Source organism: Camelina sativa, chromosome 7, assembly GCF_000633955.1.
Source record: "Camelina sativa cultivar DH55 chromosome 7, Cs, whole genome shotgun sequence".
In the NCBI taxonomy this organism is placed as follows: domain Eukaryota; kingdom Viridiplantae; phylum Streptophyta; class Magnoliopsida; order Brassicales; family Brassicaceae; genus Camelina; species Camelina sativa.
Genome location: NC_025691.1, coordinates 14,189,057 through 14,204,414, shown reverse-complemented (window position 1 = coordinate 14,204,414; position 15,358 = coordinate 14,189,057). Strand labels below are relative to the sequence as shown.

General features: G+C 33.5%; 2 protein-coding genes across 2 annotated transcripts in view; both read left to right on the top strand.

Annotated features, from left to right (window-relative positions):
* LOC104701150 (enoyl-CoA delta isomerase 1, peroxisomal-like) overlaps positions 1-10,120 on the top strand; it is a 21,654-nt gene extending 11,534 nt beyond the window's left edge. The window contains exon 2 of the mRNA XM_010416791.2: positions 9,767-10,120. Coding sequence (XP_010415093.1) covers positions 9,767-9,948 — 182 coding nt within the window. The 3' untranslated portion in view covers positions 9,949-10,120. The remainder of the gene's footprint in view (positions 1-9,766) is intronic.
* On the top strand, positions 10,977-13,200 carry LOC109125442 (uncharacterized protein At3g43530-like). The gene is made up of 6 exons (XM_019227066.1): positions 10,977-11,012; positions 11,100-11,387; positions 11,454-11,705; positions 11,886-12,122; positions 12,189-12,453; positions 12,992-13,200. The coding sequence occupies exons 1-6, from the start codon at positions 10,977-10,979 to the stop codon at positions 13,198-13,200; spliced, it is 1,287 nt and encodes a 428-aa protein (XP_019082611.1).

The following is a 15,358-nucleotide window of genomic DNA, read 5'->3' as shown; positions in this document are numbered from 1 at the left end:
TATGAATATAAGCATTAAATGACATTAAATGTAAAAACTTTCCAAAACCGATTTTTGAGCAAAAGCTGCTCCAAAAATACTAGTAGAGAATCTATAGATATAAGCATTAAATGACATTAAATGTAAATTTTTTCCAAAATCGATTTTTGAGCAAAAATTGCTGCAAAAAATACTAGTATAGATATGAACAATATATATGATCATTTATTGCATTCTCAAGAATATGGACAATAAATATGTGGTTGGACTTTTCTGTATATTCCGAAGATGAGTACACCTTTTGTAGGGTCGTTTTGTAGGTTTCTTTTCTTACTATTGCGTCGTTTCGTGGAGTCATTTTAACTACTGAACAATGTCGTATACAAGATTCACGGTGAGAAGAATTAGAAATGTAGGATTTGTGAAAATCTGAATTTTAATTTTCTTAACTAGAATAAAAAAGGATTACAAAATTCTTTAACTTAAGTTTAAGAAGTTAAAAAAAGTTATAAAAAAAAGAATGTAAAATTAAAAGTTAAGTTCAAGAAGTAAAAAAAAGGAATTGTTTGGTGCACAAAAAAAAAAAGAATTGTAAAATTCTGGCACAAAGTATTCAATATCTGGAATCGATCCTTGAAAAGTTTGAGACAAAAAAAAATGTATATGAGACGAAGGCTAGCTCGAATATTGTGGACAATATCGACTATATGGTTTCCTGAAAAAAAGTTATGACAAATGTAGCATGCGTTCAGCGTTACATGATATGAAGAAGCATTGGAAGAGTCGATTCAAGAGGAAATCTTTATGGATTTGGAAGTATCAAAACGACTCTTGTCAATGAAAAGCGCAAGCACCCAGGAGACTCTTCATTGTTTGTGGCATTGCAAGAGCAACTGAAGGAATCAACATAAAATCAAATAGCATGTTGTTGATAATGAACGGCGTGATGTTGCGGTTGCAGCCCGTGAAGCATATAATGTACGAGCTGTGGATGAGTTAAAGGACAAGCTCGAGTACTTGTCCTTGGTGGAAAAGTATATGCGACAAATTGATTGAGCCTTTTTGGACTGCATGGAAACTCATTCAGCTGCAGCAACCACAAAGCATCTCTCAACCATCTCCATCTGCTTATTAGGTTACTTGTTAATCATTTCACATCCCTTGAACTTGTCACTTATCTGTTTATATGAACTTGTCACTATGTCTACCTTTCTCAGCTTTCTTTTCTTTCCTTTTCTTTGTGTTGTGGTAAATTGCTTTTGAATTTTCTAATTTTGTAGAACTTGTCACTTTTGTGTTTTGAAAATCTTGGGTTCATTAGCATGGGGTGTTTGCAAAACTAGACCCCTAACTTGAGTCAATTGTAAAAATAACTATCTCTTTTTTTTTTTTTTTCAACATTTGCCACTTTCTCTGAATTAAATTCTTATGTGTTCATTGTATTCACAAAAATGCCATTATTTCTGATATATTTGAATTTCTTGCAAAAATGTTTATTACATCCATATCCCCATCTTCTTCTTTTATTTACGGTTGTGCCACCGCCATCAATTTTCCAACAACCATGAACAACCAAATTTGAAGCTCTTAATGCTTCAACAACCCAAATTTTTGAGCTTAAATAACACCTAATGCTATGAGAACTTCATTTTCTTCCATCTCCTCTCCATCTATGAGAACTTCATTTTAATCTAAGAAAATTTGAAAGTGTGTTCACCTTGTTATATGTTGTGATTCTTGGATAGTGATTAAATTGGTGCTGGGTTTCTTCCGTGGTGACTAAAGACGACGTCCTCGGTGCTTGACATTGCGAAACAACCACCGATAAGGTTATTTTCCAGTAGGTTTCGTGATTTTCTTTGATTTTTTGTCGAAATAAGACTTCATTTGTTATTCCAACCGTCATAATATCATGTAAAGTCTACTATGTGGTTAGTTTTGCAATAAAAAAATTATCGAGTTTCGAGCCCGTAGACTGAAATTTCAGTCTCCTTCAATTCATTTGAAAACAAAAAAATATGGTTTAGACTGCATTATAATCTTTCTGTCGAATACTTCGTTTGCAGTCTACTAAGGTGTATTTTTGCAATTGACCAAATTCTTGACTTTTTAGTTACGACTGCCAGACGAAGTCTTCTTACCATAATAAAAGAGTAGACTTCTATTTTGGCTATTTTTGGGATTGACGAAAATATAAAAACATTGACCAGAATATTATTGATTTAAAATAAATTAGTTGACTACAAAAGAAGTCTACTAATTAAATAAATTAAAATCTTGGTCAATCCCAAAAATGACCACGACAGACTCCAAACGAAGTCAACGTGTCTGGAGACTTCGTTTGAAGTCTACTTGGGGAAAGTCAAACTTGGTCAATTGCAAAACTAACCACGATGAAGTTTACTTTTTTTAGTTGACGGATAGATGAAGTCTACTGTGTAACTAGAAGTCTACAACAAAGTCAATGGTTTGGTCAATTGCAAAAATAGCCATAATAGACTGAAATCGAAGTTAACTTGTTGAATTTTCCTTTGAAGTCAACTCGGTTTTATAAATTTAATTGAAAACTGACTAAAAAATTAACAAAGGAAGACCACAAAATAAGTCAACTAACCTAGTAGACTTCGTTTGCAGTCTGCTTTGTTAAATTGTAATTGCAAAAATAGACCACAAAGTAGACTTCGAGTTATTGTCTCTGCGTAAAGGCTTGTTGATGTCTACTCGTTTGACATCAATATGAAGACGGAAAAATTTGAAAACCAATTTATTGCAAATTGGTGAAATTTTTTAAAGATTTTCTTGTTGTATTATTTGATATATGTTATGTACTTGCCTCTTTATGTTTTTGACATGATTATATATTATACATATGGAGAAATCAAGTTTTTGGTTTTCTTAGGCAGTTAGGTCATTAACTTAGACTTATTTTGGAAGTCAACGTGTTGGAGTTCTGTGTGAAGTCTATGTAATTGAAAAAGTCTTTAATTATAAATATATATAGATTTTTTTTTGATTTTTTTGTTCGTTTGTTTTATATCGGTTATGTATTTGCCTCTGTATATTTTTTTCATGATAATATATTATACTTTTGGATAAATCAAGTTTTTGGTTTTCTTAGGCAATTAGGTTATTGATTTAAGACTTCTACGGATTGTCAACCATATAATGAGTATTTAACTTGCTTCTTACTCTTTCAGGGAAATGGCGCATATACCCGTTGTTTTCGGAGAATGGCTGACGAGAAATGAGTCTTGACATTTTGACATGGATAGACGCAAAGGTGGGAGAATATTTTTTTTGTGAAACGGTTGTACATACGATGAGCTTGTTGAAATGATTGTAGAAGATTATCTGATTGACAAAGAAACCGAGATGGTTCACTTATCGTATCCCTTAACAAAGATGATGCTTCAGCAATTGCTCCAAGATACTCCTCCTGTCTATGTCACAAATGATAGATCAGTTCAGAACTTGATAGAGTTTAGTAGTAGGAATGTTTGTTCGCCTTTGCGTCTCTACGCGATGCATAGATGGATAACCGGTTAACGAATGTGATATTGATATAAACAACTCTCGTTCTGTTGAAGAAGGGGAGCCAACAAATGAATTTGGTAATGATGTAGATCGAGGTGCCGAAGAATGTGCAGAAGCTTTCCATGATATTCATCATGCAGATGAGACGCCGAAAGATGTTGATGAGATGGATTTCGATTACAGTGAGTACGATAAATTTAAAGATGAAGATGACAATGGAGATGGAGATGAACTGTATGTAGATGCTGAAGAATGGAAACCGTTTTTTGGTGGTATTCATGGACAGTTAAATAATCCTTGGTGATATTCATGGCGGGGTTGAAGAATGCAGAGTTCGGCGAGATCTGGTACAAAAAAGTTAAGCAAAGTAAGCAAAAAAGACAATCCAAAAGATGGAGATTTAAGTTTAACACAAAAGGAAATGGGAAAATCAACTGTTATTGATAAGCGGAAGAGATAAGAGGAAGAGATTGATGACAACAATATGAGCAAGATGGAATTAGAGATAATTATAGTTGTTATCGTGGTTTTTAAGTTGAGTAAAATTATAATAATTATAATAATCCCGGTTTTAGAAAACCAATTCCGGTTTATTTGAAAAAATACCGTAAAAATATAAAAAACTGATTAAAACCGGATCCTGCCTATTAATCACAGATTTTTGCGCTTATCGGCTAATTAAACAAAAAGAAATTACCGCCAACTAACGTCAAATCAATTAAATCAATTTAAAACTTGTAATGATTATGTTGACTATTTCTCATGCAGAATTCTGCACGGAAAACTGAACCGTTTGTAAATCAATCAAATCAATCAAATCAATCAAATCAATTTAATATTTGTAATAATTATGCTGAAGACTTATCAGGAAGACTTTTTCCTGGGAAACTAAACCATAATTTAAACTGCAAATCAATCTAATGAACAAAATTAATACATCGTTAACGACGGTGAACGAGTTTCTTTGATATAGGGACAAAAGTTTCTAAGAATATAAAATTCTACACTTATAAGTATGAAGTGAAGTGATATAGAAACTTTCTAAGAATTACCCAACCGTGAATGATTTCAGTCTCCAATTCTTCGTGGATGTGATGATTTAGATTGACCGATACAAGTACTGAAAGACTTTCAATCTCCAATTCTTCGTCATGCGATCTGGACTTAGATCATGAGGCGTCGACAGTGCATCAACTTTGTCCAGATGAACTACATACTATTTTTTGTGAGAGGAATGAAATGATTTGCTAATTACTTTTTTTGGTTGTACTTGCAAAAATAGTCAGTAGGCAAAGGACTTGTTTTATATAGACGAGACGAAGCGGTTACAATGAACAATTACATATAAATATAATTAATTAATAATGTGAACCGTCGCGTCGTTACTCATTAACGAGTAGACTTCACACGCAGACTTCATCGCCTGACTTCTTTACTCACATTGTACGAATGACTTTATAATCTAAGTTTTAAGTCTTTATGTAAACGGTTGAAGTCTACTAAATAAGTCAACTACTGAAGTCAACGAAGTCGTCCAAATATTACAGAAACTGAAACAAGTTCACAGATTACAAACATAATTATACCATTCAAACAAACAGACACGATAAAGAAATGTTCACAGATTTTAGATCTTAATTGAAAGACCTACGAAACCAAAGAGATTAATACAACAATGAGGATTATACCGGCGATTAACACATTCTCGACCACCCATGGTCCACGACGATCTGACAGACGTAATTCCTTCATCTGATCTTTCACCTTGTCTAGCTCCTGCTGAACACATAACATATCTTCATTTTCCTGGATGGCTATAATAGAATGCCTCTAGTCATCAAGTCTACCTCTTATTGCTTGAAGTTCTTGTATAATAGCCTCATCCCACCATTTCATAATATGGCCCTCTCTATCCTATACGAAGAAATAAATATACCCATAAGAATGTTACTTATACTCAAATAATAATTGTACCAACCGAATAAACCACCACACAGTCTCACAACCTCATGGTTATTGCATCCAAAGAAAATCCTTACAAGATTGTCGGCTGTAGTGAAACATTTCATAACGGTTTCCCTTCCGCAGAAACATTTTTGAGTAATTCCAAATGTCAGGGCAAGAAAGTTTAGTTCGGGTGGACCTGCACTCCATACTTGCAAAGAACTAGAAGATGGCTGAGTGTAGCTGTGTAACCCTATATCTGTGTGCAAAATGAACAAAAAACGATGAAAATATATATATTTCAAACAAAATAAGCTAAAACGTTACAAAATGAAATCGCCGATGAGAAATGATGAGAATACTTATTTGAGATGTCCTTGAGTTTCAAAGACGGAAGACAATCTGAATTTTCGAGAGCAACAATATCAGAATTTTTGGAGAGAAATAGAGATCACATAAAAAACTAGAGTTCAATTACAGAGAGACCTATATATATGGTTAAATTATCCGGTAGATTAAAATCAAGAAATCGTTACGCATTCGGTTATGTTCAGCTATGGGTTTGGTTAAATTATCGGTGAAATTAAGATAATATAATATTAATGGTTGATTGCATAACAAAGTCAACTACCAATAGTCTACAGAGAAGTCTACTTAAGAAAATCCTAAGTTAAATAATTTTAGCCTAATAAACCTTTCCTTGTTTAATTTGACTCGTGTATATGTAAATTTATTTTATTTCAATGCAGGAAGTCTATGTGGTTATTTTTTTATCAATAGGTTTATCAAATTACTTTTTATAATTTTTTAATTAAAATTTAAACTATAATTAAAGAATAGACGTCTTTTTATGTCTTCTTGTTGATGTCAATTTGTAATCCACTTTAAAAAAATTTGTTGCAGACTTCCTCAGGTTACATGCATCTGTCATTTCGGCTTCTGTTTTTTGCTTGGTCATAAGGGAGTCAATTGTAATTACAGTACCCTTGGTGGTTATGTTTCTCAAATATCGAATATGGGGTATACTTTTGCATTCAAGACCAAATAAAGGTCTAAAAAATGAAATTTCCCCCACTAGCATTGCCACTTTTATATATGAATTTATGAATTTATATTCTGTTTACGTATGAATTTTGTACCATATTTTTATTTTGCCAAATAATTTATTGAGAAACAGGAGCTGATTCATACCATATTTTTATTTTGCCAAACAGAGTTGTGGTCAAACAGTCGTTAACCTAGTTGCAAACTAGTCATCATGTAGTCGTTAATTTTCGGGTTAAATTCTCTTTTACTCTCTACTCTCCAACAATTGATGTCAAATGCTCTTCTTATAAAACTGAATTTTGTTATTAATTATTTTAAATCAAAAAATTAGGGAAAGACTTTTGTATCCTTTACAAATCAAATTTATTACTGACCCAACCAGTTTAAATGGGTAAAAAAGATCCAAAATTACTCAAATCAGGTTAAACCTAGGGTCGATTAAAACCCAACTAAAAAACTAAAGCTTCTTTTTTTTACATCGTTGTTGTCAAAGAGAAAACCCCAAGAGAAACTGTCGATTTCAAAATCCTTCTTTACAATAGAATCAAAATCCTTAATCGGCGACTTCTTTGGGTATTTGGATCTTATTCTTCTCCTCTTACCTTTCTTTGTTGTGGTCGAGATTGCCGAATGTGTGTAGATTTCATGTCCATTTTAAGTTTTGTAGAATTGGAAATTAATGTAATCATTTTTGTTTGTAGGTTTGTGGAAAGGAGGAATGGCTAATAAACAAAACGTAGACCAAAGTCAAAATTTGAAATCTACAGAACCAGATATCACTAATGAAGATGGAGAAGAATCACATCCAAAAGTTGATACTGAAGGAGCTTCAATCCTTGGAGGAGATTCAACAGTATATAACTGAACATGTGAATAACTTAGTAGGATTTGGTATAACTAGGATGATTTTGGACCCCCTTAGACATTTTAGTAAGTAAAAGGTACAACTCACTAGGATTTGTTATAACTAGGATAATTTTGTACATTAGAAATGTCTAAAACTAAAAGGTACAACTGAGTATAACTCGGTATAACTTGTTTTTGAATGCAGGATTCTGATGAGGAAACAAAAGCTTTACAACCACTTGACATGTTCTTAAAACCTAGTGAATTTATGAAACCGTTCAAGATATCAGCTAACTACATTCATAGAGCAGTGAGAGTATTGCAGAGCCATCTTTCAGATGATGAGCTGAATTGGTTTACAGAGCATCCTCAGTTCAAACATTTCTTCCATATGCCTAGGTATGCAAACCATTAGATGCGGGCTCTGTGGATGCTTTTTCTTCGCACAACATGCTTAGATAAGAAAAAGGAGTGTTGGTTTATTGTGAACGGGGTTTCGCTCCGGTACTATCTCACCGAAATGGCACTAATGTTTGGATTGTATTGTCATGAATTTCCAGCCTACTATGAAAGATTGGATAGTAATGTGTTTGTTGGGAAACATTTTGGTCCAGGGGCAACAATACATAACAATACATTTTGCAGATGTGGAGCCAAAGCTACTGTCAATGAAGAAAGCTTCTGATGACCGTCTAAGAATAGCAGTCCTCTATTTTTTATGTAGTGTCATAGTAGGAAAGGAAAAAAGGGAAAGGACGCACCATTTGTGGAAAGTTTCTTTTACCGAGCTGTAGGTGACCTAGAAATGTGTAAATCATTCCTGTGGGGAGATTTGCATTTGATGCTAATATGAAAGACCTTTTTCATATTATGCATTCATGTGAAGGAGTTGTGGGCCTACAAAAGGTGTTTCTTAGTTTTGTTACTCCTTTAGAGGTAAAGTATTCATCTTTAGATATTTGATTGATTTCTGTTGTGAATAGCTTATAGTGTATGAAGCTATTCCCGCTCTGAAGAACAATTTTTTGAAAAGTGTTCGAGAAGCAAATCCTGAGTTTTCTCGGATGTGTAAGTCGAAGTTCAAACAAAGTCATCTTAAAAGTTTTCCTATGTCAGATTTGTATGATACTCTTAGTACAACTATGGTAAGATATTTGTAAATATAAATTACATTACATATTAACTATTGATGCATTATGGTTGTATTTAAATATGATTCTTTACTTTTACAGGAGATTCAAAGTATCATGGTTCCATTTCCCGATGAGAAAGTTCTTATGAAGAAAGTCATGGATGACGATTGTGGATGGAAAGATGTGGATGATGCAATTGAAGACGGTTGGACAAAGCGTATAGTTAAGGAAAAGAAGCCAATATTTTTTGAAAATATGCATAAAGCAGATGTTGCTAGCCGAGCAGTTGAGGCTAATCCAGATGGAGGTAATTTGGCTCAAGAAAATATTGGTCAAATGAAGCAAGGTTGGAAGAAGGTTGCTCCGACCAAGGTGGCTCTAAAAAAGGTAAATAATGGATTCGATTAGGTAGAGAACCGATTCATGAAAGTGTTGAATAGTGGGTTTGAGAAGATGACTGCGAAATTTGATACTCTGGATACAAGATTGAAAATTGTGGAAGTAAATGTGAAACAATTGAAAGAAGCAAAAAAGGTTGTTAAGGCTACTAAGAATGTAGCATATTGTGTGGATGTGGGTGAGGAAGAAGAGGTTGTTGAGTTTGAAGGGATTGTTGAGGAGGAAGAGGTTGTTGAGGATGAAGAGGTGGCTGAATTGGATTGTGAGGGTACTAAAAATTTAGTGGTGGGTGACAATCGAAAAGAGGTGGGTGAAGAGGGTGAGAAAAGTAACAAAATCAAGAAGAATTACAAGAGAAAGAGAAAGATGAAAAAAGGAACAGAAGAGGTGGGTCAAGATGATGGAGAGATGACTACAACAAAAGTGCAACATGTAAGCAAGAAAGGTAGGAGTCCCATTATAACGAGAGGGCTTAGCAAAAAAGTGTGATGTCTGTTTGAAAAAATTTGGGTACAACTTTTTTTTTTTGTACAACTATGTTAGTTTGAAAAACTGGGTACAACTGGTGTGGTTTTTGTTTTGTAAAACTATGTTAATTTGAAAAACATGGTACAACTGATGTGTTTTCTTTTTTGTAAAACTATGTTAGTTTGAAAAACTTGGTACAACTGGTGTTTTAAACTATGTTAATTTGAAAATCTTGGTACAACTGGTGTTTTATTTTGTGTAACTATGTTAGTGTGAAAAATTTTGGTACAACCGGCCTTATTTTGTATTAATTTGGAGAGATGAAAAAATTTGGTACAACCAGCCTTAGGAAACATCATTACCCATTTTAAACATCATTATCCGTGTAGAGATGGGGATTGTTGATTCGGCGTATGGTAATGCGGCGGAGACGGTTGAGGCCGCCGTTAGGTTAGGTGAGGAGATTGTTATGAGACGTGGTGGTGGACACGTGTATGGTAAGATGAGAGAGACTCTTTTAAGAGAGGTTCTTGTCCATACGATTGGTTTTGATGAGACCGGTTCGAGTGGGGTGCAAAACACTGGATCTAAACTCTAAGATACGAAAGTCTACGGGTGTGTTGTACTTTGGTTTGGTACGAGATTGAATTTTTCAACTTGTTGTAATAATGTGAACTTAAAAAACATAGTAACATGAAATTTGCTAGTATTGATTAATTCAAAAATCAGAAATATATAACATGGAGTTGTATATTTCATCATTTTACATTGCACACTAATTTCATACATTATTCAAACAAGAATACAAATCAGAAAATTCACCTTATTTTTTTTACATGAAACTCGAATTCCGAAAACTTCACTACACTCCAATATTACACAAAAACGAGAGGGTACTTAGGGAGACGACTGAGTAGAAACTGGAACANTAGATGCGGGCTCTGTGGATGCTTTTTCTTCGCACAACATGCTTAGATAAGAAAAAGGAGTGTTGGTTTATTGTGAACGGGGTTTCGCTCCGGTACTATCTCACCGAAATGGCACTAATGTTTGGATTGTATTGTCATGAATTTCCAGCCTACTATGAAAGATTGGATAGTAATGTGTTTGTTGGGAAACATTTTGGTCCAGGGGCAACAATACATAACAATACATTTTGCAGATGTGGAGCCAAAGCTACTGTCAATGAAGAAAGCTTCTGATGACCGTCTAAGAATAGCAGTCCTCTATTTTTTATGTAGTGTCATAGTAGGAAAGGAAAAAAGGGAAAGGACGCACCATTTGTGGAAAGTTTCTTTTACCGAGCTGTAGGTGACCTAGAAATGTGTAAATCATTCCTGTGGGGAGATTTGCATTTGATGCTAATATGAAAGACCTTTTTCATATTATGCATTCATGTGAAGGAGTTGTGGGCCTACAAAAGGTGTTTCTTAGTTTTGTTACTCCTTTAGAGGTAAAGTATTCATCTTTAGATATTTGATTGATTTCTGTTGTGAATAGCTTATAGTGTATGAAGCTATTCCCGCTCTGAAGAACAATTTTTTGAAAAGTGTTCGAGAAGCAAATCCTGAGTTTTCTCGGATGTGTAAGTCGAAGTTCAAACAAAGTCATCTTAAAAGTTTTCCTATGTCAGATTTGTATGATACTCTTAGTACAACTATGGTAAGATATTTGTAAATATAAATTACATTACATATTAACTATTGATGCATTATGGTTGTATTTAAATATGATTCTTTACTTTTACAGGAGATTCAAAGTATCATGGTTCCATTTCCCGATGAGAAAGTTCTTATGAAGAAAGTCATGGATGACGAGTGTGGATGGAAAGATGTGGATGATGCAATTGAAGACGGTTGGACAAAGCGTATAGTTAAGGAAAAGAAGCCAATATTTTTTGAAAATATGCATAAAGCAGATGTTGCTAGCCGAGCAGTTGAGGCTAATCCAGATGGAGGTAATTTGGCTCAAGAAAATATTGGTCAAATGAAGCAAGGTTGGAAGAAGGTTGCTCCGACCAAGGTGGCTCTGAAAAAGGTAAATAATGGATTCGATTAGGTAGAGAACCGATTCATGAAAGTGTTGAATAGTGGGTTTGAGAAGATGACTGCGAAATTTGATACTCTGGATACAAGATTGAAAATTGTGGAAGTAAATGTGAAACAATTGAAAGAAGCAAAAAAGGTTGTTAAGGCTACTAAGAATGTAGCATATTGTGTGGATGTGGGTGAGGAAGAAGAGGTTGTTGAGTTTGAAGGGATTGTTGAGGAGGAAGAGGTTGTTGAGGATGAAGAGGTGGCTGAATTGGATTGTGAGGGTACTAAAAATTTAGTGGTGGGTGACAATCGAAAAGAGGTGGGTGAAGAGGGTGAGAAAAGTAACAAAATCAAGAAGAATTACAAGAGAAAGAGAAAGATGAAAAAAGGAACAGAAGAGGTGGGTCAAGATGATGGAGAGATGACTACAACAAAAGTGCAACATGTAAGCAAGAAAGGTAGGAGTCCCATTATAACGAGAGGGNAAGTTCTTATGAAGAAAGTCATGGATGACGATTGTGGATGGAAAGATGTGGATGATGCAATTGAAGACGGTTGGACAAAGCGTATAGTTAAGGAAAAGAAGCCAATATTTTTTGAAAATATGCATAAAGCAGATGTTGCTAGCCGAGCAGTTGAGGCTAATCCAGATGGAGGTAATTTGGCTCAAGAAAATATTGGTCAAATGAAGCAAGGTTGGAAGAAGGTTGCTCCGACCAAGGTGGCTCTAAAAAAGGTAAATAATGGATTCGATTAGGTAGAGAACCGATTCATGAAAGTGTTGAATAGTGGGTTTGAGAAGATGACTGCGAAATTTGATACTCTGGATACAAGATTGAAAATTGTGGAAGTAAATGTGAAACAATTGAAAGAAGCAAAAAAGGTTGTTAAGGCTACTAAGAATGTAGCATATTGTGTGGATGTGGGTGAGGAAGAAGAGGTTGTTGAGTTTGAAGGGATTGTTGAGGAGGAAGAGGTTGTTGAGGATGAAGAGGTGGCTGAATTGGATTGTGAGGGTACTAAAAATTTAGTGGTGGGTGACAATCGAAAAGAGGTGGGTGAAGAGGGTGAGAAAAGTAACAAAATCAAGAAGAATTACAAGAGAAAGAGAAAGATGAAAAAAGGAACAGAAGAGGTGGGTCAAGATGATGGAGAGATGACTACAACAAAAGTGCAACATGTAAGCAAGAAAGGTAGGAGTCCCATTATAACGAGAGGGCTTAGCAAAAAAGTGTGATGTCTGTTTGAAAAATTTTGGGTACAACTTTTTTTTTTTGTACAACTATGTTAGTTTGAAAAACTGGGTACAACTGGTGTGGTTTTTGTTTTGTAAAACTATGTTAATTTGAAAAACATGGTACAACTGATGTGTTTTCTTTTTTGTAAAACTATGTTAGTTTGAAAAACTTGGTACAACTGGTGTTTTAAACTATGTTAATTTGAAAATCTTGGTACAACTGGTGTTTTATTTTGTGTAACTATGTTAGTGTGAAAAATTTTGGTACAACCGGCCTTATTTTGTATTAATTTGGAGAGATGAAAAAATTTGGTACAACCAGCCTTAGGAAACATCATTACCCATTTTAAACATCATTATCCGTGTAGAGATGGGGATTGTTGATTCGGCGTATGGTAATGCGGCGGAGACGGTTGAGGCCGCCGTTAGGTTAGGTGAGGAGATTGTTATGAGACGTGGTGGTGGACACGTGTATGGTAAGATGAGAGAGACTCTTTTAAGAGAGGTTCTTGTCCATACGATTGGTTTTGATGAGACCGGTTCGAGTGGGGTGCAAAACACTGGATCTAAACTCTAAGATACGAAAGTCTACGGGTGTGTTGTACTTTGGTTTGGTACGAGATTGAATTTTTCAACTTGTTGTAATAATGTGAACTTAAAAAACATAGTAACATGAAATTTGCTAGTATTGATTAATTCAAAAATCAGAAATATATAACATGGAGTTGTATATTTCATCATTTTACATTGCACACTAATTTCATACATTATTCAAACAAGAATACAAATCAGAAAATTCACCTTATTTTTTTTACATGAAACTCGAATTCCGAAAACTTCACTACACTCCAATATTACACAAAAACGAGAGGGTACTTAGGGAGACGACTGAGTAGAAACTGGAACATATCTTGGAGGACGTTTGCATGGTCGTCGAGGTTTTTTCGACCACGATGCATAAGAAGCTCCGCATGACTTTGATGATCGAGTCCACACGATGGGTTTTCCNCGATGATGGAGGTTCCAAAAGTGATTCTACAATTAGTAGCATTATAAGTTTGGAAGATAAGTCGGTGGTTGATGTTTCTGGTCAAAATTTAGAGTTTTCTTTTCTGAATAATGTTGATGATTCCGGTACTGAAATAAGAGCTGCTTGATCGAGTAATTGAGAAGCGGTTTCAAATTTGGGAAGTTAGAACGGTATACCATTTTAAAATTGGTTTCAGACCAGATTTATGTGGTTTTCTATCGGATTAGGTTCGTAAACCGTTTAAACCAGGTATATGGAGAAATATATGAGAACTTTTGATTAGGGTAAAAATAAGTTGAGAATTTATGATCCGAGAATATTTGAGACGAGATCATAGCTTTAAGTTGTTTTGGTACAATTGGATATTTCTAAAGAGTAAATAGGTCGTTGATCCTTAACGTGATTATGACATATGTCATGTTTTGGATTGTATATAAAGTTTCTATTTTGTAGATCTGAATTACCTAAGACATATATACCATCATGATTATAATTTTCAAATTTTTATTTTTATTATATTATATTAACTTTCTTTAAGTTTCTCATGGGTTAGTCATAAAATCATTGTAACCGAGTATATAATTTTCACCACTTGTTTATCTAATACCTTTGGAGTAAAAAAAACTTCATGGTTAAAGAAATTATGTCACAAAACAATTTTAGTAATTATAAGAACTATAATTATGCCAAAATAAAAGTAAAGCAACATAAAAATTTGTTTAATTTGTTTAGAAGACATTTTATAGGTGGTGATAAAAAGCATACTTTAACAATAAAATAATTTTGGGTGTAAAAATATATTTTAATGGTAAAACATAGAGTAAAATTGTATGTGGTTACTTATTAGATGTTGCTTTGATGAATTTGTTGCATGTAAAAATATTTTGTGAATAAGTTGTGAAACTTTTTTGAAATTTGACAATAATAATATTTATAATGATGAGTATATTTGGCAAAAATTTTAGTGTGATATAATTTAGCTTTAGATTATTATATAATATATTAAAAATATATAAATATAAATAAATCTATGAAGGTAAATACAAATATTCTCTAACTTAAATTATTTATATATTTACTTTAAGAAATAAATTTTTTTATATAATTTTAAAAAATTGTTTAAGATTTAGAATATATTTTCTTCAACAATTTTTAAACCCGCACATCGTGCGAATCCTTATCTAGTATCATGAGATATATCAGCATTACTAGTTTCTTTTTCTAAATCTTACATCTCACACCCTAACTGCTTTTGATTTTCTCCTATCGCAAATGATAAAATCTTCATAAGACTTATCGCAAGAAATGTCAAATTAGAAAATAATATAAGAAATATTGCAAATCTCAAAAGGTTAATATAACTGTCAAATTCAAAGAGTTTTTTGGCTATTGAATCAAATAAACATTTTTTTTACTAGAGATGGTTTAGATGAAATTATTGTTTCATAAAAGATACATATTTGTATTTTCTTGCACTTTTTTTTTGGTAATATTTACCAATAACTATCTATAGTTAAGAATTAGAAGAAAAGAACAATTCATACTTGATTATATAATAAAGGCTAAAACGTATATTAAGTTTCTTAACATGCATGTAAAACCTTAAACATATTACTGCGGAAGGCGTACGTAGTATGATGATAACGGATAATAACATTAGTAATACATCATCGACTCATCTTTTTTATTTTTTTGGTAAAAAGTT

What these genes read in the sequence shown, in the direction of transcription:
- LOC109125442 (XM_019227066.1), top strand. Translation starts at nt 10,977, where the DNA reads ATGTCAGATTTGTATGATACTCTTAGTACAACTATG. An exon ending in CCAAGGTGGCTCTGAAAAAG is followed by an intron (nt 11,388 to 11,453) that starts GTAAATAATGGA and finishes GGGTTTGAGAAG; the next exon opens with ATGACTGCGAAATTTGATAC. An exon ending in TGGGTGACAATCGAAAAGAG is followed by an intron (nt 11,706 to 11,885) that starts GTGGGTGAAGAG and finishes GTTCTTATGAAG; the next exon opens with AAAGTCATGGATGACGATTG.